Source organism: Chelon labrosus, assembly GCF_963514085.1.
Source record: "Chelon labrosus genome assembly, chromosome: 2".
Taxonomy (NCBI): domain Eukaryota; kingdom Metazoa; phylum Chordata; class Actinopteri; order Mugiliformes; family Mugilidae; genus Chelon; species Chelon labrosus.
This window is the reverse complement of record NC_140338.1, coordinates 22,727,909-22,754,098: the sequence shown is the minus strand read 5'-3', so window position 1 is coordinate 22,754,098 and position 26,190 is coordinate 22,727,909. Positions and strand designations below refer to the sequence as shown.

General features: G+C 41.4%; 2 protein-coding genes and 1 pseudogene across 3 annotated transcripts; all 3 read right to left on the bottom strand.

Annotated features, from left to right (window-relative positions):
• Positions 1-3,759: 3,759 nt before the first annotated feature.
• On the bottom strand, positions 3,760-5,933 carry LOC311500845 (perforin-1-like; the record flags this gene model as incomplete). Its single annotated transcript, XM_084562463.1, has 2 exons — positions 3,760-5,255; positions 5,398-5,933. 2 exons carry the CDS (start codon positions 5,931-5,933, stop codon positions 4,067-4,069), a joined length of 1,725 nt encoding a protein of 574 aa, XP_084418589.1. The 3' UTR covers positions 3,760-4,066.
• A 13,225-nt stretch (positions 5,934-19,158) lies between these two features.
• Positions 19,159-21,409, bottom strand: LOC311501757 (perforin-1-like). Its single transcript, XM_084563747.1, has 3 exons — positions 21,349-21,409; positions 20,720-21,255; positions 19,159-20,573 (listed from the first exon to the last, which is right to left on the bottom strand). Exons 2-3 carry the CDS (start codon positions 21,253-21,255, stop codon positions 19,388-19,390), a joined length of 1,722 nt encoding a protein of 573 aa, XP_084419873.1. The 5' UTR covers positions 21,349-21,409; the 3' UTR covers positions 19,159-19,387.
• A 3,669-nt stretch (positions 21,410-25,078) lies between these two features.
• On the bottom strand, positions 25,079-25,752 carry LOC311494648 (perforin-1-like; annotated as a pseudogene). The gene is made up of 2 exons: positions 25,641-25,752; positions 25,079-25,597 (listed from the first exon to the last, which is right to left on the bottom strand). The product of its transcript is annotated as a perforin-1-like (transcript).
• Positions 25,753-26,190: the final 438 nt, after the last annotated feature.

Below are 26,190 nucleotides of genomic sequence, written 5' to 3'. Positions count from 1 at the left end.
CACACGACATCACTTAACGGACGAGCAGTGCCACCTGGCCATAGCGCGCCTTCGGGTCGGTGGCAGGCAGTCAGATGTTGCTCGTGAACTTGGTGTGTCTCAAAGTGTCATCAGCAGACTTGCATCAAGACACAGAACTACTGGCAGAGTTTGTGACAGACCCAGGAGTGGAGCCCCACGAGTGACAGACCGCAACGATGACCAGTACCTAAGGACCTATGCACTCAGACATTGTTATGCAACTGCCACACAGCTGCAGGCCCGTTTACGAGATGTGAGGGGTACTAGGGTTTCCAGAGAAACCATTCGTAACCGACTCCACCGCTTTGGCTTGAATGCCAGACGGCCATTGCAGGTGATTCCACTGACACCAAGACACTGCCGTGAACGTTTGCAGTGGGCACAAGATCATGTGACCTGGACGTTCAGCAGTGGTCTACCGTCCTGTTCACTGATGAGTGTCGGGTCACCTTGCACAGAAATGACGGTCGTCAGCGTTGCTGGAGAAGGCGAGGTGAGCGATACGCCGAGGTCAACATGGTCCCCAGGGTTCGCTTTGGTGGAGGCAGTGCAACAGTCTGGGCAGGCATCACCAGTCAGCGCAAAACAGATTTGGTTATTGTAGATGGCTCAGTCACTGCACATTCTTACCTCAGAGACATCATAGAACCCATCATCATCCCCCAATTCCGCCAGCACACCCCCAACTTTCTGTTTATGGATGATAATGCTCCACCACATCGTGCCAGAATTGTCTCAGCTCGACTTCAGGAAGTCGGAGTGCCTCATATGGTATGGCCAGCGATGTCCCCTGACCTGAACCCCATAGAGCACGTCTGGGACCAACTGAAGCAGAGACTGGATGATCGTACCCCACCCCCACGTGACCTGGCAGAACTGCGTGTAGCACTTGTGGAAGAGTGGAACGCATTGCCTCAGAACAACATCATGAGGCTAGTGAGGAGCATGAGACGTCGCTGTCAAGCTGTCATTGCGGCAAATGGTGGGAACACCCGCTACTGACATTGTCAGTTTTTGTTATTTGGGGCTATCCTTGTTATTGTCTAAATTTTTGGGGTAATAAATATTAAACTAATGAAAATGGTGTTTCTTCTCATTCATTATTAGTAATATCAAAGGGAACTAGGGAAATACTTATTTCATTAAAATTCAGACCAAATAGGAAAAGCACTCATGTAAATAACAATATCCCTAACTTATTGTGAGTAGTGTAGTTTAGTAACGTTTAACATCTGGGGTCACAGAAGGAGAGACACTTGTATGTAAATTGATTACGTACAATTACTGAAAGTTCCTCATGTTTGTTTGTGTGACAGTACAACTATGCTTACAGGTGATGAAAAGAAGAAGAAAGTGAATCTTTATGTGCAGGGCTTCACGGATTTACAGTCTAAGTCTTGCGTGTATATCATGCAACTGCACTTCACACCTGAAAAAAACTAAGATCTATCCATTTTTTATGTACTCATGCATTGCAAATCTGCTATATTTGTTTGATAGTATCTAATGTTTCCATGCAACACACATGTGTAGGGTAGAAAAGGGTCATAAAGGGAGAGACACTTGTAGTAGAGTTGTGTCAGTTCATTGGGTATGGGGCTTTTTTTTCAGATGTCACAATGTTGTTGTGAAATTACTAGTTTTTGGTTGTTTTCTTCTCAACTTTTATAATTCCAAAAACATTTCTTGATATTCCTGTAGGGCACCTAAATGCTCTGAATGCTGCTCTGATCAATTTAATAGTTTTGATTTTATCCTTAACCCTCCTGTTGTCTTCGCGTTTACTACGCACCTTTTGTCCTCCCTGGTCAATTTGACCCGGGCTGTTTTGACTGCTTATAAAACATGATGTATAAATTTTTAATTGAACTTGTTCCCAACACATTAACATCAATTTTATATTTAGTTTTGTAGTTTATGGTACGACACACCTAATTTACAAAAAAGTACAACTCGTTTTTGAGTAAAACAAAAGCAGAAATTCTGAATTATTATCACTATGCTTATGATTAAAGGCATATGTGTTGATCATTATCACAGGCTGGTATATGTCAATGTTCAGGCAGGATATTGTTTTGAAACCTTTTTGATTTTTTGAATGGCAGCAAATAGTCACACCGGTTGTCCTCCCGGGTCAATTTGACCCGGGCTTTTTCAATTGGTTTCAATGTAAATGTGTAAAATGATTACACCATTCTGTGTTACATATTTTTTGGCCTACTTCATGACAAGTCATTGCCACACATTTTAAACTTCTTTTAGACATTCATTCATTCATTCATCTTCTATACCCGTTTAGTCCTGTTAAGGGTCACGGGGGTCTGCTGGAGCCTATCCCAGCTGTCATCGGGCGAGAGGCAGGGCTACACCCTGGACAGGTCGCCACTCCATTGCAGGGCTAACACAAAGACAGACAACCATTCACACTCACACGCACACCTACGGCCAATTTAGAATCACCAATCAACCTAATGCATGTCTTTGGATGGTGGGAGGAAGCCGGAGTACCCGGAGAGAACCCACGCGGACACAGGGAGAACATGCAAACTCCACACAGAAAGGCCAGCCGGCCCATGGATTCGAATCGGTGACCTTCTTGCTGTGAGGCATCAGTGCTAACCACCCCGCCACTGTGCCGCCCCTTCTTTTAGACGTTTTATGAAAATAAACCTAATATAGAAGATATTATTAGTTATTTGGCATAACTACTGATTTGTATATGTAAACCATTAGTCAGGATTCCCCAAGGTCAAAATTTACTGATGCACTTGTTTTCATAAATAAGAGAGTAAAGAAATATATTTTGCAAAGTTCAGCATTTATTTTAAAAACTCTTTCTTTGACCTTCTTTATTAAATAATAAACACAAAAATAAAGTGCAATTATAGTGTATTTATAATCTCAGTTTTGTGTTTTTTTGTGTGTGTCCAGAATTGGGAGAAAGACAAATCACAGGTGTGAAATTAACATATTCACAAATGTTTAGCTTTGACATTTTGTGTTGTCTGGAGGCCGAATGGACATCAGAGACTGGAAATATTACACTGCATGTGTGTTTGTGTGTCTGTATGTGTGTGTGTGTGTTTATACATGTGTGTGTATGTGTATATGTGTGTGTATGTGTATATGTGTGTGATTTTGGTTTTGTGGGGTGTGTGGGTGTGTGTTTGTGAGAGTGTGTGTACGTGTGTGTATACATGAATGCGGGTGTGTGTGTATGTATGTGTATACATGAATGTGAGTGCATGTGTATGCGTGTGTGTTTGTGCGTATGTGTGTGTGAGTATGCGTGTGTGGGTGGGTGCATGTGTGTGTATACATGTGTGTAGGGGTGTGTGTGTACGTGTATGCGTGTGTGTTTCTGTGTGTGTACGTGTGCATGTGCGGGGGTGGGAGTGTGGCAGGGGGGTGTGGGGGCGTGGGAGTGGCTGTGTGGATGGGTGTGTGTGTGTGGGTGGTTGTATATGTTTGTGCGTGTGTTAATTGTGCTGAAAACCACAATAGTGTGACCCATTGCACCACTAAATATGATCGGGTCAAATTGACCTGGGAAGAGAACCGGTGTTATAAATTTTGATAAAACACACATAATTTAACAAATATAGTCAGAATTAATTGGAGCTATAAAGACCATAGCAGGGGACCATCCATGTAATTTTCAGGCAATTATATGGAAGAAAACCAAAGTTATGACAGTTTACATTTTGAAATCGGGTCAAATTGACCCGAAGACAACAGGAGGGTTAATTACCATATCTCCAAGACTTTTGAACAACTTGTTACACCTACATCACAATATTGCAAAGAAACACAGTAACACATTTTGTCTTTGCTGACGCTTTATTGATATATTTTGTAACAAAGCAGAAGAAAACATAAAAATATTGCATTATAATTCTAGGTTCTCCCAAAGAAAACGTGAAATAAATTTGAGAACTTTGTAACACACCTAATTACTTTTGCAGAAACAGGTCAGAGAAAGAATGCTACGAACTACAAGCAAATATTCATTGTTAAATCAAATCCTTATTCACCTCATCTCACATCAACAGCTGTCACAATCTGACTCACTGACTGATTTGGCAGATGCTTCGCCATTTTCTCCAGCAAGGACCCCATTTCTGGTGTAGAAGACCTTGGCCAAAAAGGGATTCATGGAAGAGGGAACATAATCCTGACACTGGTCACCACCAAGACTTGGTGCACACTCCACTATGTAGGAGAAGAAGACGGTACCATGATTTAACATGCAGCTGTCTGTCTTCTCCCCACTATACAGATCAGGTAAACATTCACCAAGCAGATCACTGTTCCAATAAGTATCCTCATCATAAACACGAAACCTGAGTTTGTTTTTCATGTTAATAGTGATGGGTCCAAACTGAAACTTCTCAGACCATTTAGGATTGTCATTATTCCTGATAATGGCAGTGCGCTTAATCTGGTCACCATATGTAACCTCCACTGAACCATCTGTCTTTGTCCATCTGTCACCATACAAACCCTGTGCATAAAGCTTGAACACCGTTAATGTAGCCAGACCTTTCCCAGCAGGACAGCAGTTTGACTTCACATTCTTGCTACCAGTACAGACACAAGCACAAGGATCTCTTTTGTTAGACCTGTGACCAATCGTACAAGTTTCTGAACATTTTTTCAAGACTGCATTCTTCTTGATGTACTTCTCCACCTCTTGCTTCAGTCCAGCCCTGGCAGGATGAACAATTGGCAGTATGGCGTGCAGAGGCTTTAAGTTATATCGAACAACATCAGGAATAGATTTCAGAGAGTTAATCCAGGTGTTATAGACTGAGGGGTTTGATTGTCCCTGAAAGAGGATATCGGCTCCATCAATGTCTCCACCAATCACCTCTGTGCGCCGCTCATTAAATGCGCTGCTGAAACTTTGGTCATGGCCTAAGTTTTTCTTCTTTTCCTGACAGTGTTTATACATGGCCTCAATCCTGGCAGTGCTAGCGAAGCCAGCAGAGGCCTCAACTTCAAGACAATCTTTGACCTCTGTTGCAGACAGTCCATTCATAGTGGCTGCACAGGTTTTCATAGAAGTGGTGGCCTTGATTTCTCCTCCGAGAAATACTTGTGTGATATAATGTGTACCATAAGTGTCAATCAAATTGTGATAAAATTGCATAGTTGCAGGAGAATAGGAAGGAAGGGACTTCACAGCTGATTCAAACTGATGGCTCAGTGGAGGATGTGTTGCCAGTCTGTAGCTGTGGAGTACAGAAAGTTATTAAATAAGGTACCATTTATTACAGATAATTCAGTTTAAGTAAAATAGCTGCCATTAGTGCCAACTTTCCAGAGCAGATCCGGTTCAGAAAAAATAAAACATATATTCATCCATGTACTCACCGATAGTAGTTACAGTGGACTGAATGACGAAAGAAGGAGTAGCGGTCTTCTTTTGATTTTTTCATGGCAAACTTAGAATCTCTGGAGTGGGAACCTCCAAAACCAACCCCAATAGTGACAGAAGGATCTACAGGGATGTCAAGGCCAATTTTCCAGTCATTGGACACAGATGATGTGGAATCATTGACGAGGGTTTCAACAGAATCGTAGGCTGTGCTGGAGACTGTTAAACTGCACTTGGGGAGGATTCTCCAATCCACCACAGCGACTGGGACCTTCTGGTTCTCCCTATTCATGTAGGTGTTTCTGTACAGCCTGCAAGCGCCGTTTCCAAGCTTCCATGATTCAGTGTCGATGACATAGGCGCCTTTCCTCTCCATTGTGACGATGTCGAAGCCTTCTCCACCCAGGTTGTAACCGGGGACGAAGGGAGCCTTTTTACACTCCTGTGGTGTACCAATGAAGCTAACACTGGATGGAAGACACTGAGGGCTCCATGCCCAGTACAGAAAAATGAAAAGCCACAGCCTCAACATCTGTATGAAAGTGTAAAATACAGTAGGAGATGATCAAATGGCATTGACAAAAAAAAAAAGTTCTACAATGCAAACATTAAACTACAATTTACCCATAACTGAAGTAAATGGTAACAAGAGAATGGATTTCAGGGCCTTACCTTGGCTGTTGACAGCAGGCTCTGTCCAGTAGATTTCAATATCTGATCTTTATTAGGTGGAGGTGTAGTCTTAATTGCCTCGGTGGTTGTCACACATATTACACGTCTATCTAAAGTTGACTATATAGTACAACCACTGTAACACCCACAAAACAGTGTGTCACTTTCATTTGCTTCACACCAGTCTGTTGTTTCATGGTGACACAACACCTAGAACTGTAAGCATCTACAGTATCATGAATATAGAATAAAGCTTCGAATGCAGTTATGCATTATTCTTAAAGTAGAACTTTCACTCCAGATTTGTACTGTATGGGGCATTGATTGTTAAGCAGTGTCGTAACAGATTTTTTGTGGTAACACAATAGAGCAAGACACATTAACAGTAAGCATGTTCACTCCTGCAGATTTAAAAATAAAGTATGCCTTCTTAATAAATACAAGAAAATGTATTCTCATTTACCATTCAGTTCTGAACTGCAGTGGTGGTTCTACACTCAATTACTCCCCGGCCGATACCCCCTCCGAGAAATTTAAATAAACATGCCCTTATATGCTAAATGTCTGTCATTAGACGCTATATTAATCTATCTTTCAGGGAGGAACAATTAGCTCCTTGGTTACTGCCTCCAATTCTATGCTTGGCACACTTTTAGTTATGACTGGTTAAACAAGTGGTTCCTGACCTTTTTTGGGTTGTGACCCCATTTTAACATCACAAATTTCTCGCGACCCGAGAGACATTTTTTTTTCTAGAATTAGTTTTTGATCATGTTTGTTATACCATGTTGCAAATACAGAGTTTTATTTTCCCTGATAAGATGTACAGTTAGGCGAGCTTGTCAAAATGTAATTATTCCCTCAAAGCAAATTTTTAATATTAAAATAAGCAATTTTATTGGTCATTTTGGCAAAGAAATTTCAAGTGAGTACGAAGCTATAGCCTCAAGTTAATTAGGATTCCATCAAGTGCGCAATCAAGACGCCATCGCTGCAATCCGGCCATTTTGGGTCAAGTGACTCAAGTGACTCGGACAACCGGCTCATATTGATTCGGAATGATCTGAATCCCTCGAAAGATCCGGGTTTTACACTGTAGAACCGAATCAAAACAGCGCTGCAGCAAAAATTCAGCTGCTGCACACTTCACAAAATGCGTAAAAAGTTAAAAAAAACGGCACTTTCAATAAAACGATTATAAATTGACATGCTGTAACATCATTCTTATATAGCCTGCATATCATTTAGCATTTTAAGGTCAATAAATTCAGATAATATTTTACCGGAATTTCAAACATTTGTCCGGTAAATTGAAAGCCTGACGGTCACGTTGTCCGGTGCCATTTTTTTTTTTTTAGCGGAAACCCTGCATTAAATCCAGCTTCACACATATGTGCATGCAAAAGGAACCAACCGTTTTAGAGCACACAGTGAGATCTCTGGGTACTCATCTCTTGCTCCAAACCAGAATTCCTCCTCTGGCATTCAGAATGTAATCGCTGATGCGCTTTGTCATATGACAGATAGCTGTCTTGTGCAGTCGCAGCCGTCAATCAAGATGCGCCAGCGCAGATATTTTATTTTGAACACGATTGATATTCATTCAAATTGAAAGAATACAGTTGTTTAAGATTGTGTATGGTGTTTTTAAACATAATTTTAAAAAGAATAATAATTAGTTGAAAAAAAATATTTTATCAGTAATTTCTTTATCAATTACTAGACATGGGTTAAACTATGTTTGACACGAAAAAGAATTGTAGCAAATGTTCATCTTTGAAACTACCTACAAATATGAATTAATTAAAGGACCCAACGTGATGGAAATAAATAATAACTGAACTTTAATCTTACAGTGAAATTAGATCTGGTGTTTGTTAAGATGAATTACTGTTGTATAAGCATTGCAAGCATCATAGCAAAAAAGTTAACAAACGTATACCACCAATTAACATTAGTCCTTCATTCATGACATGGATACTGTAATCATACAGAGAGAACACAGCATACCTTTATCTTTTGCTCGTTTCTCCTCTTCTTCTTTTCTCTTTTTCCTAAACTGAGCACCTGATGGCTTTGACCTTTTTCTGTCCTTCTGTTTATTTGACACTCGACAATCAACAGATTTCCATCCCCCAACGCTGTCACTCACAACCAGAAGTCAAGACTAAACCAATTCACCTTGGTGACCACAATATCGTTTTGTATGACCTATTTTTATTTGGCCATTTCACACAATTCATAAAAACAAAAACGTGCAGGAATTATCGGCCTGTATTTATAATATTATGAATGAAGTGCGTTATATGGAAGAAAGTCAAGGTGTGACTGACTTTAGCCCTTTTATACAGTGAAACCCCCCCCCCTCCCGTCCGTTCAATGTGGGAGAGACCCAGATGTGAACTGTCTCCCGCCCCCCTTTCCCTTTCTCACACACAGCTTCTGTGCACGGCACCTTCTCAGCAGCAGGGGCGCCTGCAGGAGGCGACAATATCCCCACACAGATACGACAGATAATAGAAAACCATGTAGCGGTGCAGATTTATTTTTATTTTATTTTTTCCAAGTGCTCGCGCCGCCCCCACTTCTGTCATGAAAAAATGCCGCCCCGGGCGGATGCCCGGTTCGCCCGTGCCTAAAACCGCTACTGGTCCCAACCTCACCCATTACAGACACATTCGCTGTAACGACATGACACAAGGTTCAGTGTTTGTGTTCTCTTACTAAGATGGGCAAATGTATATATACATACATGAAAACAGTGTAGATATTAGTTTAGTTTCTAATATTTGTATTCAACACACTCTTGAACTGTATTTCTACAAGTATTGCATGTCTGACAGTAGAACTATACTTGAGGGTGATGAAATGAATATGGATGAGACGCATACAAGTTTCACATGTATGTGTGTCTACCGTGATTAGTACAACTCAGCTACACAAGTGTAAAACCTAATTCCGAGGGGCTATTGCATTAATGCATGTATTGTATGTGCATCCTGCAGCTGCACTTCAGCAAGTGTGCAAGTGTGACTATTAATAATCAGCCATCTGAACTCTCCAATCAAGAAAACCAAGTGCTGATGTAAAAGTGGGCGTTCATATCCTAGTATCAAACAATGCTAATTTATTTTGCGCTTATTGTTTTTGCATGTTCTCTTGTGTAGATGGACAAATGAATGCATACTGTATATACGGTATAGAGACCATGTATAGATTAGTTTGATTAGTTTAGTGGTGTGTAATGTTTGTAGGCAACACACTCTTGAACTGTATATCATAACACCCTCTATGTGTAAGTTTAAACAGGGTCACAGAGGGAGAGAATAAAGAAATTAATGCATACATACAAAAAAAACTGTATCGGGTAGGAAAGGGTCATAAAGGGAGAGACACTTGTAGTAGACTTGTGTCAGTTGACTTAAAGTCCTACATGTGTGACTCATGCTCTCAGGAGTTTGTGCTTATGTATATCCAGTGTTGGGCACGTTACTTTTAAAAAGTAATTAGTTATGGTTATTAGTTACTTCTCCCAAAAAAAAACCGGAGTTAGCAGGGGTGGAAAGTAACAAATTACATTTACTCTCGTTACTTGAGTAGTTTTTTGTGTACTTGTACTTTTTTGAGTACTTTTTTAAATCAGTAGTTTTACTTTTACTTAAGTACATATTATTGGAAATGATTTACTTCACTACATTTTAAATAGCTTCCGTTACAAAGTATAAAAAAAAAAAAAAAAAAATAGATGAACTTGCACTGCGTCCGCGTGCCACTAACTGTCCATCTGATTGGCTCTGGACAACTGCAGCGCCAGAAGGTCAGAAACGTCGAGACGTCGGTGCACGGAGAACGTGAGGCCAATCCCTGGCCATACTTAAAGGGGAACTCCGGCGCAAAATGAACCTGGGGTTAATAACACATGTGTACCGAGTTCGACCGTTCTCTGGTATTTGTTTTCATGTATTTGTTTTGTTAGTCAAATGTGACCAGTTTTCTTGCAAACCGCTATTTAGCGTATAACGCTAGCCTTCGGGGCACACCGACACAAAAAGAAATCGCTATTTCTATACCACTAACAAGGCTCACAATATCACCACACTTACACGGTAGCATAACTAGGGTCTCTACATGTAAACCGAAGCATTGAGAACTTTGCAAGTATACAGGCAGTTTATTAAAAAAGGAACACAGTACCGTTCGCGTCCGGCTCGCTTATCCAGGCGGGCGCCATCTTGGGGAAACTGAACTGTCTGTTGCTGGAAGAAAGCACTGAGAGCATAGAAGCACTGAACGAAGAGAGTTCAGTGTCCTTAAAGTCTGCCAGTGACCTATCCAGTCTACTCTTTCTACATGTCACTTTGAAAAATATGAATTAATTAATATAAAAAATATTTTAACTGTATGTTTAACGAAAACATGGTATTGATTATTTATATGATGATGTTTGTTCTTTATTCACAGAGGAAACATCCATCAAAGATGAAAGTCTACACTGGCCTCGTGGCAGCACAGAAGCGGACCCTGGTACCAAAAAAACCCAAGCAAGCAAAAATATCTGACTTGGTGGCAGTGGGTGGAACCAAACGTGTGCCGCAAGCAAAAGTTGACAAGGTTCTGATTAACTTCATTTGTGAAGGCCTTCATCCATTTGCTGTGGTTGAACAACCTGCTTTTAAAGAAGAGAGGAACTGTAATCTGGATCTATGTGTTTTCTTTAATAAAAAAGTGAGTTTGAGCTTTGTGTGTGTTGTGGTACTTTTTTATTGCATGGGGAGAGATTATACACCCCGCCTAAGAACTAACTATGTAACTTTTACTCTGACTACATTTTAAATGAGATATTCCACAGATGATGTGGAATCATTGACGAGGGCTTCAGGAGAATCGTAGACTGTGCTGGAGACTGTTAAACTGCTCTTGGGGAGGATTCTCCAATCCACCACAGCGGCCGGGACCTTCTGGTTCTCTCCTTTCATGTAGGTGTTTCTGTACAGCCTGCAAGCGCCATTTCCAAGCTTCCACGATTCAGTGTCGATGACATAGGCGCCTTTCCTCTTCATTGTGACGATGTCAAAGCCTTCTCCACCCAGGTTGTAACCTAACACTGGATGGAAGACACTGAGGGCTCCATGCCCAGTACAGAAAAATTAAAAGCCACAGCCTCGACATCTATATGAAAGAAATAAAAAGAAACAGCAGAAGGAAAAATGTCATATGACCATGAGCAGCTGTACAATTCACGGCACAACTGTGTATCTGGTCATGCCAACCTTGTTGAATGATGCTAACGTTGTTTAATGCCTGCCTTGTTTTCCAGGTACACTAAAAGAGCTCTTTTATGAAGTCACCATCTGACAAAGATTTCCCAGGTCAGGCAATGAGTTGATCCCCTCATAACTGTGGCATTTTGTTGGCATGAAAAAAAATATAAAAAATTCTAGAGCAGACCAGCTGCTATTTGCTTAACTATCTGCTGTCATTGGGCACCAGTGTAGGTCTGACGTCTGGTTCCATAGTGTCATCGTATATTATACTCTTTAATTACAGCAACAGTTTAATAGCATATCAAACAGACACACTTCCCCTCGTTTTCTGTCAAGAATTTTTTAAATTGCACAATAGCTATGTAAGATCAACCAAAAGAAAAATAAAGTGCATACTCTACATACTGAATGCAGCCTTAACTAGTTTTGATTAAAAAAAAAGATGACTATAAAAGTACAGACACATCAAACCGACAACAAAGGCAGACTGTGTTGTCGTCTCACGTCACCTGTGTCTGAGCCAAAAAGTTCCCCATGAACACACCACAGAGACTGCAGCCAACGACCAGCTGTAACCGCTTGTTCCTGTTAAGGGTCGCGGGGTCTGCTGGAGCCTATCCCAGCTGTCATCGGGCGAGAGGCGGGGTACACGCTGGACAGGTCTCCAGTCTATTGCAGGGCCAACACAGAGAGACAGGCAACCATTCACACTCACACTCACACTCACACCTACGGCATGTGAACAATTGATTGACCTAGCTAGCGTGTCTTTGGACGGTTGGAGGAAGCTGTAGTACCCGGAGGGAACCCACGCAGACACAGGGAGAACATGCAAACTCGACACAGAAAGGCCCAGTTGGCCCGTGGATTCGAACCCGGGGCCTTCTCGCTGTGAGGCATCAGTGCTCACCACCTCTGCACTGTGCCGCCCTTTTAGATTATTAATAAAATAATTTTTATCCTACTTAATTTGTGTTAAACAGTTTTCAGCGGTTCCAGTTCTCTTTTTAGGTTATCCCTGATTTATTTAAATTCAGTAAAAATATTTGCTTTATCTACTGTCTCTGCCACATCAGTCACGACCCTGTGCCCTTATCTTTGCTTCACATTAGTTTAGGTGGCATTGTCGGTTCCTTAGTTAACATTGCAAAACTCCCCCCACTCCTCGCCACATTTGGTACACGTGAAACAGGAGAGGAGCTCTACTTCACTGTCAGAATGATGTCTCAGCAGCCAAGTGAGAAGCTCTCAGCATTTCTTAGAATAGTAGTCCCCAAGGAAGGCTTGTCACCCACCTCCACAGATAAAGCTCGTTTGGACCAGCTCATTAACCCTAGAACACTAATGTCAGGTGATTTTCACCCACGCGATTGTCAAGTGATTTTTGTTGTGTTGCTGCTGTCTGATTTGCGTGACGTCTTTGAAGGTAGGAGTGTTTCCCTGCTCTAATCCCTGTTTTTAGGATCCATGCAACGACATTGCAGGATCCCTATTGGTTTTGTTGCGATTTTTCTTCTTCTTCGTTTTTTTTCTTTTACCCTAAAAGAGTCTTGGTAGAAGTCCTAGCATGTCACTTTGCCAAGGTGTCAATACACATGCCTACAGCTAGGTGGCACTATAATAAGTCAATTTACATTTTGGCTCACATCTTGAGGACCATGTGCCCTAGAAACAAAATTCTCCCTCTGATTCCTTATATAGCACTGGTTTTAATGGACTAGGCCACGCCCATTTCCGCCTGCCATTTTTTCCGCCATTTGAAAAATATGTACCTCAAAGCAAAATCAACTCCTCCTAGCCCGTTCATCCAATTCTCAACAAACTTGGCATGTGTCATTTATGGACAAAAATAATGAAAAGTTCTGAAAAGAACTTTAACAGGGTTATCAATTACAAAGATAATGGCAATTATTGTTCACGGCGTGGCACAGTATAACTCAAAAGCTAATATTTTGTGAAGTATATACCCAAACTTAATCAAACTTCATATCATTAATAATAATATGATTCTGTACAAGCACAGCAACTTTTGTGACCCTTGGTCTCTAGGGGGCGATACAAAAGCAACATTTCAATATCTCAAAAACTGCAATAGCTAACTTAATGAAATTTGGCATAAAAAATTTGTAACGCTACAACCACTACATGTTTATATCTCACAAACCGCCACAGTAAACTGCTTGAAATTTGACAGTAATTATCTGTGGATGACTCCTTACAAACCCACCAAGTTTCATGCAATACGGTCTATAGGGGGTGCTACTGGTGACTCATGCCTCCAGGCGAGGGTCCATGCGATCATAAAGGGTTTTATTTCTACAGGTTACATATTTTTTGTGGGTAAAATATTTCTGGGTGATTTTCAACCAATGTGAGTGTTTTTGTATTAAATCAGACTATTGTAATAACCTGCAACTGAATTTTTTGGGCAACATACCATGCACATCTATCATCCTGTCACAGGCTTGGTTAAACTGGCATGCCAACAACTGAATAAAACATGACTAAAGGTAGCTTACTTTAGCAATCGCTAGCTCCACATGTTTATTCTTTGATACAAGAGCTAGCTAAGAGATCCTGGAATGTGCATGTAATTCTTATTTAGTGTAATGTTCATGAATAAATATCATTTAATGGTCATTTCCAATGGAAGGAGCTATTCGTTAAAGATTTTTTGCAAATTTTAGAGCCTCTTTATAGGGCCCCCCGTGATAACTTTTTTTGTTTTATGAGACATTTTATAGTTGAAAATAAAAGTACTTCAATTTACCATGTATTGTATTACTTCAATATATTTTGGTGAGAAGTATTTTTTATTGGGTGTGTTATATCGGGTGAAATGTACCCAACTTTAGTGATGGTGTTACTATTTATAACGTTAGTGTTCTAGGGTTAAGGGAGCCACCAGGTCAGACATGATGCTCCTAAACCTCAGGCATAGGGAGCGACGGGATAAACCTCCTACCTTCCTGCAGTTATTAAATGAGCTCAGTAAAGAAGAAGAGTTTGAAGCATCACGCCACAAGCTGGCCCCAAGTAAAGCAGTGCACATTAAAGCAGTTACAGTACAGGCAGAGGCAAAAATGGATGGTCTCAGAGCTCAGATACAAACACTGAAGTTGCAAGCTGACTCCACGGTGACTTGTAACGCAACAACACAGCAACAACAACACAATCTTCTGTCAACAACACTATGTTCCCCAGAACACTTAAGTCATATATTATATAAACTGTCAAATTTCTAAAGACACACAACTAAATTGATAATAATATTAATAAAAAGAAACTTCCATAACTAGAACGCACACATCTGTAACAGTGTTTCAGTTTTGTGAGCATCTGTCTCTTACATCCTAACAAGCCATCCTCTGAAACATTTTCATCTCATCTGAACATTTTCCATACAACATGAATAGTTCCATACCAACATAAACTCATGCAGGCATAGAATATACAGTATGTGCCAGAATAAAGCCACTCTTTGCACTGTGTACAAGTGCATCTCTTGGTCTAGACTCAAGCGACATGAGGTGCTGGTAGTTGTTTGATGGGTCTGTACCTTTAGAAATTCCTCAGCTCTTCATTTATGACCATACAGATCATACACACTGAATTGTCTAGGTTGATAAGACCATGCACACTATTGCTATGACTATGATAACCCACATATTCTCTGACTACTTCCTGTTTTATTTTGGCAGTAATTATTCCTGTGCCATTTTATTAGCTTTCTTCCTCCTTTTGTTCTCATCCTGATAGTTTTTACATCACCTGTGTCCCATTAGTCAGTTACTCACTTGTGTATACATCATATACCTCCTATTCATTGTTAACTGCCAGGTTGCCTCTGTACTTCCCGGTAAAGCGCTCCCAACCTTTCTTTGTGTTACACTCTGAGTCTGCCTGAGCCCTAGCAAGTTTGCCAGTTATATTTTTGTGGACTGCTTTTTGGATTTGTCTTTTTGCTTGGCACTTCTCTGCCTTGTTTGCCTGATGTACTGGCAAACACTTGCTTTTAGTATTACATCACAGATCTTCAACCTTGTTTCTGTCTGGTCTCTGCACCCGAGTCATTTCCTTTTGCTCACATTAACTGTGTCAAGATTTTTCACCATGCAGCAAAAATGGGTTGAATCTTTTCATTACTGTCCAGTGGATGGTGCTATAGGCTTCTACAAAAACATGGGCCGAGCCCTCCTGTTGCTATGAAACCGGATATACAGTGCGTTTCAAGACACTGCATATATTAACAATAAAAAATGTGAGGCATGAGTTTTGGGCCTGTATAGAGCAACAGAGTTAGAAAGTAACTTTGACTTAGCAAGGTAAAGAAAAGGAATCTGATTATTTCTGCTGTTGTTAGTGAAAGTAGTTTGGTTAGAAGAATGTGATTTCTCTGTGGATATGTCATTAGGGACCTAATTACACCTTCCCAAGTGAATGTCCCAACCTCACCCATTACAGACACAATCCCTGTAACGACAAGACACAAGGTTCAGTGTTTGTGTTCTCTTACTTAGGTGGGCAATGTGTCTAATATTTGTATTCAACACACTCTTGAACTGTATTTCAAGTACAAGTATCATGTATCAGTAGAACTATGCTTGAGGGTGATGAAATGAAAATGGATGAGACACACATACAAATCTTACATGTATGTGTGTCTACTGTGATTAGAACAACTCAGCTATGCAGACGCAAGTGTAACTCCTAATTCTGAGGGGCTATTGCATTTATGCATGTATTGTGCGTCATTCAGCTGCACTTCACATGCATGTGTGTGAATTTACAGTCATTTTAAATGACTCAGATGTAGGAACACCTGCATTTAGTTTTGATAATTTGATTCTTGATACTAATGCCTTGTGACAAATACTCAGTGAATGTGTGATGCTGCAACTCAACTTTTATGTATTCATGTAAATTCCCTGTAATCCTGTCTTCTGATAACAACAACAACAACAACAACAATAATAATAATAATAATAATAATAAAATGAGCAGGACAGTGGAGTGATGGTTGGCACTGATGCCACAGCAAGAAGGTTCTGTGTTCGAATCCATGGGCCGACTAGGCCTTTCTGTGTTGAGTTTGCATGTTCTCTCTGTGTCTGCATGAGTTCTTTCCGGGTACTCCAGCTTCCTCCCACCGTGCAACGACATGCTGGTTAGGTTCATTGGTGATTCTAAATTGGCCATGGGTGAGCATGTGAGTGTAAATGATTGTCTGTCTCTCTGTGTTAGCCCTGCGATAGACTGGAGACCTGTCTAGGGTGTACCCCTGCCTCTCGCCTGATGACAGCTTGGATAAGCTCCAGTACCCCCCGCGACCCTCCACAGGACAAGCGGTTCACTATGTAAATACATGCTGCCATTGTACATTGTGACAAAGCTTTGATGACTACTCTAACACACCATCTCTGACACCATCTACAGACTTCATGCACATACTGGCACCTAAAGCCACAGAAGCAAAATGACTCACTTTATACTTCTTGTGCTGACTCTTTTAATCAACTGTCTTCATCGTAACTTTTTTAGGTTTCACTTCTTTCCACTCTCTTTATGACTCCTCTGGATGTTGTACATTTTCTTATTAAGAGTCTTAAGCCCAAATTATGCTTCCGCGTTGACACAGCGCGAGGGGGCGTACAGTCCTATTACGGACCTATTATTATTATTATTATAGGACATAATAGGTCCGCAATAGGTCCGTACGCCCCCTCGCGCTGTGTCAACGCGGAAGCATAATTTGGGCTTTACGTCCTTGCGGACCCCCGTACGTCCTACGCAAGGGCCAGACGTGCACCTCCCAAAAATCCTCGACGCGCGTCGAGACAACGCAGCAGCAACGCAGCAGCAACGCAGCGGCATTGGCTGTGATTGGTCCGCTAACTACATCCGCTGGAGACCGCTTTTCCGGTTTCCACTCATAAACGCCATATTCGTCGGTCCTCTGCCTGGGTACGTTCAAAGGGCGTACAGACCACCTCCGCTGTTGTCTCCTTTGTCTCCTTTGTCGTGCCCTAATTTGCAATGGAAGTATTTCTTCCTCTGCTTGAATAATTTGGAGCTCCAACGCCAGTCTGTCTCTCTGCCCTCTGCCGGTGTGGCATTGAATTGCATTTCGACACGTAAACCCCACGCAGAACCATCACGGTCTCACGACTGCGTCCAAGCAACTGCGTGGCCATTGCGTGACCATTCCGTGATCACTACGCGGAAGCATAATCAAGCCTTTACATGTATGTGTGTCTCCTGTGATTAGTACAGCTCAGCTTTGCAGACACATGTGTGATTCCCAGGGGTTAGTGCATATAGACATGTTTTGTACGTGCATCCTGCAAATTTTCTTCAAATGCATGTGCATGAGCAAGTGTGATTATTAATAATCAGCGCCATCTAAACTCTATAACCAAGAAAACCAAGTGTTAATATAAATGTGGACGTTCATATACTAGTATCAATTTTCATATATCTTGCATTTACTGTTTTTTGCGTGCCCTCTTTCTTAGATGGAAAAATGAGGAGAGACACTTGTACGTAAATTGATTATTTATTGAAAGTCCCTCATGTTTGTTTGTACGAGCATTATGTGTGACAGTAAAACTATGCTAACAGGTGATGAAAGAAGAAAAAAGTGAACCCTTTTGTGCAGGGCTTCGTGCATATACAGTCTGTAAGTCTTGCATGTGCAACCTTTAAGTGCAAGGATTGCTAACTCTCCAACTGAGAAAACTCAGTGTCAATCTAGATGTGGATCATCAACTATTTGAATCAGCACTTACAGTCCTAGCAGGTTTGCAATGCATGAATACATAAAAAGTGTATAGATATTAGTTTAGTAATGTCTAACTGTGTGCAGAACAAACTATAAACTCAGTTTAATGATAAAAGTATTTTATTATTCCCTCTGCTTTTCCTTGTCTCCTTTCATCTTACCAGATCTACAGTACTGAAAGTCAATGTCTTCACTTCTAGGACTTTTCCTCATTTCTATCCCTGGGATTTGTATTGACTTGGAAAAACTGACGTATAAATATGATGCTCCTTCTGACTGGAATCCAGTGAGTTGGTCTCTCTAAATGAATTTAGAGTCATTTTAAATGACTTGGATGTAGGAACACCTGTCTGTAGTTTGATCATTTGATTCTTGATACTGATGCCTTGTGGCAAATACTCAATTAATGGTTGTGTGGTGCTTCAACTCAATATTTATGTATTCATGTAAATTCTCTGTAATCCTGTCATCTGGTAATAATAGCACTGATGCCTCACAGCAAGAAGGTTCTGGGTTCGAATCCATGGCCTGACTTGGCTTCACTGTGTAAATGCATGGTGCCACTGTACATTGTGACAAAGCTTTGATGACTACTCTAAATGACACCATCTCCAGACTTCATGCTCGTACGCGCATCTAAAGCCACAACAAACCTTTGACTCATTACTTTATGTTTGTGTTGTTGACTCTATTGTCACCGTAAACCTTTACCCACGCTCTTTTATTCAAATCTCTTTCACTTCCTTGTTCTCAGTTTATGACTGCTCTGGGTATGGTGTTTTTTTGTCACAATGCTGTATGTGTTTAGAGATTACTAGTTTTTTTGTTGTTTTTTTCTTAACTTTAATAATTCCAAAAAGATTTCTTGACATCCCTGTAGGGCACCTAAATGCTCTGGATAAAAGTGATTGTTCTGTTAAATAGTTTTGATGTGTTCATATGCTTAATTACCATCTCTTCAAAGCTTTGGACAGCTTTTGCACTTATGGGTATTCAACTGCTTGTCACAATATTGAAAGAAACATATCAACACATTTTGTCTTTGCTGATGCTTTATTGATATATTTTGTAACAAAGCAGAAGAAAACATAAAAAAATGCGTTATAATTTTAGGTTCTCCCAAAGGAAATGTGAATTAAATCTGAGAACTTTGTAACACACCTAATTACTTTTGCAGAAACAGGTCAGAGAAAGAATGCTACGAACTACAAGCAAATATTCATTGTTAAATCAAATCCTTATTCACCTCATCTCACATCAACAGCTGTCTCAACCTGACTCACTGACTGATTTGGTAGATGCTTCGCCAGTTTCTCCAGCAAGGACTCCATTTCTGGTGTAGAAGACCTTGGCCAAAAAGGGATTCATGGGGGAGGGAACATAATCCTGACACTGGTCACCACCAAGACTTGGTGCACACTCCACTGTGTAGGCGAAGAAGAAGGTACCATGATCAAACATGCAGCTGTCCGTCTTGGTCCCTCTATACAGACTAAATGAACACTCACCAAGCAGATCACTGTTCCAATAAGTATCCTCATCATAAACACGAAATGTGAGTTTGTTTATCATGTTAATAGTGATGGGTCCAAACTGAAACCTCTCAGACCATGTAGGATTGTTATTATCCCCGATAATGGCAGTGCGCTTTATCTGGTCACCATATGTAACCTCTACTGAACCATCTGTTTTACCTCCACGTATCGAACTGTCACCATACACACCAGTAGCACGAAGCCCGAATACCTGCAATGTAGCCAGACCTTTCCCAGCAGGACAGCAGTTTGACTTCACATTTTGGCTACTAGTACAGACACAAGCACAAGGATCTCTTTTGTTAGACCTGTGACTAATCTTGCAAGTTTCTGAACATTTTTTCAACACTGCTTTCTTCTTGATGTACTTCTCCACCTCTTGCTTCAGTCCAGCCATGGCACGGTGATCACTTGGCAGTATGGTGTGCAGAGGCTTTAAGCTATATCGAACAACATCAGGAATGGATTTCAGAGAGTTAATCCAGGTGTTATAGACTGAGGGGTTTGATTGTCCCTGAAAGAGGATGTCGGCTCCATCAATGTGTCCACCGATCACCTCTGTGCTCCGCTCATTAAATGTGCTGCTGAAACTTTGGCCATGGCCTAACCTTTTCTTCTTTTCCTGACAGTGTTTATCCATGACCTCAATGTTGGCAGTGCTAGCAAAGCCAACTGAGGCCTCAACTTCAAGACAATCTTTGACCTCTGTTTCTGACAGTCCATTCATAGTGGCTTGACAGGTTTTTATGGAAGTGGTGGCCTTGATTTCTCCTCCTAGAAACACTTTTGTGATATAATGTGTACCATAAGTGTCAATCAAATTGTAATATAATTGCATAGTTGCATTAGAATAGGAGGGAAGGGACTTCACAGCTGATTCAAACTCATGGCTCAGTGGAGGATTTGTTGCCAGTCTGTAGCTGTGGAGCACAGAGAGTTATTAAATAAGTTACCATTTATAACAGATTATTTAGTTTATTTAAGTAAAATAGCTGCCATTAGTGCCAACTTTCCAGAGCAGATCTGGTTCAGAAAAAGTAAAACATATATTTTTCCATGAACTCACCCATAGTAGTTGCAGTGGACTGAATGACGAAAGAAGGAGTAGCGGTCTTCTTTAGATTTTTTCATGGCAAACTTAGAATCTCTGGAGTGGGAACCTCCAAAACCAACCCCAATAGTGACAGAAGGATCTACAGAGATGTCAAGGCCAATTTTCCAGTCATTGGACACAGATGATGTGGAATCATTGACAAGTGTTTCAACAGAATCGTAGGCTGTGCTGGAGACTGTTAAACTGCACTTGGGAAGGATTCTCCAATCCACCACAGCGGCCGGGACCTTCTGGTTCTCTCCCTTCATGTAGTTGTTTGGGTACAGCCTGCAAGTGCCGTTTCCAAGTTTCCATGATTCAGTGTCGATGACATAGGCGCCTTTCCTCTCCATGGTGACGATGTTGAAGCCTTCTCCACCCAGGTTGTGACCGGGGACAAAGGGAGCCTTTTCACACTCTTGTGGTGTACCAGTGAAGCTAACACTGGATGGAAGACACTGAGGATTCCATGCCCAGTACAGAAAAATGAAAAGCCACAGCCTCGGCATCTGTATGAAAGTGTAAGAAACAGTAGGACATCATCAAATGGCATTGACAAAAAAACAAAAGTTCTACAATGCAAACGATAAACTACAATTTACCTGTACGCTGAAGTAAATAGCAATACAAAAAAGGGAAGACTTCAGGGCCTTACTTTGGCTGTTGACAGCAGGCTCTGTTCAGTAGATTTCAATATCTGATCTTTATTAGGTGAAGGTGGAGCCTTGATTGCTTCAATAATTCTCACATATCACATTTAACAACCACTGTAACACCCACAAAAAAATGTCTTTTTTTTATTTTCTTCACACCAGTCTGTTTTATCTGACACTGAACCCCCAGTTCAGTTGTGTGAATGTGTGTCCCTGTAAAGCACTTTGAGTGCCAATATGTAGAAAAGTATTGTATAAAAACAAGACCACTTACCAACTGGAAGTGTAAGCGTATTATATTTATTGAATTGAAGATTCAAATGCAGTTGTGTATTATACTTAACCTAGAACATTCACTCCAGATGAAGTAAGGGGCATTGATTGTTAGGATTTCCAGATCAAATTTAATGCTATTTCTGTGTAGAGTTTGCATGTTCTCTCTGTGTCTGAGTGGGTTCTCTCCGGGTACTATGGCTTCCTCCAACTGTCCAAAGACATGCTAGTTAAGTTAATCAATTGGTCAAATGCATGCGAGATAGCTGTGCATGTGAGTGTGAATGGTCACAGACATGGGGGGGATGTTTACCAGGGGAGGTTGATTTGTGGTTGCCCCATTAACAGACCTCTATAGTAGACTGCTATGTATTTATAATGACACCAGAAAAATCTGTCAAATTTATTAGTACATTCATTAATTCGTTATATGAAGTTAAATAACCTGCTTATATAGGCACATCTAACCTCTCCTCGCCCGAGTGAGAGTGAGAGAGTGACACGCCTTAAAAAAAAAGATTCACCATGGACCACAAGTTGGTCCTCAACACATCCGACAGCAAATCGTTCAATTTCCGGTCGATCATCCCAGATTCTCCTATTCCGTCTACTTCCGTTCGCCTCCAGCTAGTCACCTCTCCCAACTACACTCCGTTGTCCAAGTTCCTCAAAACCTCGTACATTATCCTCCGTCCAGCAACTCTGACCTCCATTCTACACCTCCTCCAGACAGAGGGCGCAGTACTCGGCGCTGCTCACCTGAGCCACGTCCACCCAGAAAGCGCCATAGCCATTAGGCAACAAGACGCTGTAATGGCCGCCCCTCTATCAGTTCCCCTCTGGCCAGCACTCCTCCACGCCTGACTACCATCGCAGACTGGACAGTCGCTCGCCTCCAGTGAGAGAATAGCATTTGATTCCACAGCAGCGATAACAAGGCAAAACAGTTTGAACTGCTCCAAAACTCCATCTCCTCTACCAGACCAACAATGCGCTTCGACTCAGGTCTTCCAGCTGGTCTCCAACACGTCATCACGACTGCACACGCTGACATCATCCCGGAGGCCGCAGCATCAGGTCAGGGCCTTGTTCCACCAGCCATATGCAGCCAGAGCCAGGTTGTATCAGTTCCACCTTCAACCAACTTGTTGAACTTGTTCTCTTCCTTTATCTTATCCCTTACCCATACATCCCAGCATTCTTTCCTATTCCCTTTCTTCAGCTATTTCCAACACGGCGCCTTTGGCTTCAATAGCTCCCTCTTCCTCATCCACTTCAAACGGCTCCACCTCGGCAACTGCTAGCCATGGGGACCCTTCTCTTCTATCAAATCTATTTCCTACTAACACATCCCTCTTATCCTCCCTCCCCATCCCTAACCTAACCCCCTTCCCCTAACAATCCTCTACATTTCTTTTGCCACCTATTCCTTCTGCAGCAGCATCTTCGTCTCTTCCAACAATCAGTCCGCCGGTTACCAGTGTATCCTTGTCAACTGCCATTCCAGGCACCCGCCCAATTCTAACACAGTGTCCATCTCCCATCTCCACTGCTTTGTGGCAGCAAATCCTCCAGGGTGATTATGTACATCTAGCCCAGCTCATCCAACTCTCAATCCACAACAACACATACACCAGGGAGCTTTCCACCCTCCAAGGCCCAGGAATTCTGAGACTAGAATCTCCACGATCAAGAGAAATTACACATACCGAATTCGCTCTAGCCTTGGAACTGCTTTAAAGCCTTCCGTGCCTCCCTCCATCTGCCTTTCCCTACATTAGACGTTACCTCCTTTACTAGCTTTATAATGCACGGCCATTCTATTCAAAAAATCCAAGCATCTATCATCCAAGTCTACATCAGAGGCATCAGTTTCTTCATTAAGCAGTTCCTTTTCCTACCATTTCCCATTCTAATGTCAGCATGTTAATCAAAGGCATATGCAAGTCAGAACCCTGGACAGCTCCAAAACAACTTCCTCTCACAGTTGATCTCCTGACTCGTTGCATCCAAACCCTCTGAGCAGGTTACCTGTCCCCTCCTATTGATCCTAGTCTTGAAGCTATGTTTCTCCTAGCATTTTTTGGGTTCCTGCAACGTTCCAAATTTACAGATTCCTCCACATCTTACGATCCATCCCGCCACGCCAGACTTTCAGGCATTTTCTTCTACCCTCCCAACACCATAGTGTTTAACCTCAAAAGAAGCAAGACCGACCAGCTGGGGCTCTCACGTCCTATCTACCTCTTCTGTCTAAACTCCTTAATAAGCCCATTAGAACCTGTGTAAAAATATATGAAGGCCTGACTAGCCCTCCATGCATCCCCTCTAGATCCATTATCCACCACTGAATTAGGTGGAGTAGCGACACAATTTCTGCCTGAGTGTGTTACTGAGTTTAAATTGAACAGGAAGTAATTCTCCAGCCACATAGAGCATGACAATGTTGATCCTTTTGTAGTTTTCCTCGTCTCTGTCCAGTCTGGGATATTTTATTGTGCTTTTCACAAAAGCCTAGGATATCCACATGTTCTGAGTGTTTGTCTGACATGTTTTGTTCCTTCTCCTTACCTTTTGTCCTTGTAGGTTCAGTCCGTTTTGATGCTGTAGTGTTCTGATGACACCCAAGTTTGCGTTCAAGACTGTGGTGAGAATCAACTAATAGAAAATGGTCTGTGTGTTTCCCTTACCATTTATAAACATGCACTTCAAAGTGTAAAGGTCAAACTATTTCCACTGATGTCTCTACATATGTCAGTTTATTAGTGTGTTTTTAACTGGAAGGAGAATGGCAATTGTCGTTCATTAAATATGACAGTTGAACTTTTAGGCTAGACACTGGTACCGTCACTGGGAGCATTTTGTTTTCACGGTACTTCATATGGTCTGGTCTTGAGACAGTTTCTCCATTCCCCCTTTAACCACAGTCTTCTATTAAAATGTCTTTCACTTCCTTTATTTTAGGTTTTGTAATCGATTAGTTCCTCCCACTCATTTTGTGACTTTTCTGTCGTGAATTTCTTTATAAGTCACTGTTAAGTATGATGTTGGTTGTGATACATTGTTCATTGTGATATACAGATCTCTATTTCTTCTGAACTTTATTTCTAAAAAGACGTCTTGAAATCCCCATAGGGTAGTTCATTTAGGAGATACACGTAGACCCCAAAAATTACACACACACACACACATACATACAAAAATGAGATGGACACGTGTGTTGTCTTTGTGGATGCTTTACTGATATATTTTTTATTGGTATATTTTGTAACAAAGAAGAAGGAAGCATAAAAAAGTGAATTATTATTCTAGATTCCACCAAAGATTTCAGAGAACCTAATTACTTTTGCAGAAAAAGGTCAGAGAAAGAACGCTATGAACTACAAGCTCATTGTTAAATCCTTATTCACCTCATCTCACATCAACAGCTGTCTCAACCTGACTCACTGACTGATGTGGCAGATGCTTCGCCAGTTTCTCCAGCAAGGACTCCATTTCTGGTGTAGAAGACCTTGGCCAAAAAGGGATTCATGGGAGAGGGAACATAATCCTGACACTGGTCACCACCAAGACTTGGTGCACACTCCACTATGTAGGAGAAGAAGAAGGTACCATGATCTAACATGCAGCTATCTGTCTTCTTCCCAGTATACAGATCAAATGAACACTCACCAAGCAGATCACTGTTATAAGTTTCCTCATAATAAACACGAAATGTGAGTTTGTTTTTCATCTTAATGGTGATGGGTCCAAACTGAAACTTCTCAGACCGCTTAGGATTGTCATTATTCCCGATAATGGCAGTGCGCTTCACCTGGTCACCATATATAACCTCCACTGAACCATGTGTGAACCATTCTGTTTTACCTCCATGGAACCAGTTGTCACCATACAGATGCTCAGGACAGCACTTTGCCTTCACATTCTGGTTACCAGTACAGACACAATCACAAGGATCTTTTGTTAGACCTGTGACCAATCTTACAACTTTCTGAACATTTTTTCAACACTGCATTCTTCTTGATGTACTTCTCCACCTCTTTATTTCAGTCCAGCACTGGCAGGATGATCACTTGGCATTATGGTTTGCAGAGGCTTTAAGTTATATCGAAAAACATCAGGAATGGATTTCAGAGAGTTAATCCAGGTGTTATAGACTGAGGGGTTTGATTGACAGAGGATATCAGCTCCATCAATGTGTCCACCAATGATCTCTGTGCTCCGCTCATTAAATGTGCTGCTGGAACTTTGGTCATGGCCTAACCTTTTCTTCTCTTTCTGACAGCGTTTACACATGGCCTTAATTCTGGCAGTGCAAGCAAAGGTAGCAGAGGCCTCAACTTCAAGACAATCCTTGACCTCTGTTGCTGACAGTCCATTCATGGTGCCTGCACAGATTTTCATGCCAGTGATGGCCTTGATTTCTCCTCCTAGAAATAGTAGGTGATTGTCACATATTACACATCTATCTAAAGTTGACTATATTTTACAACCACTGTAACACCCACAAAACGGTGT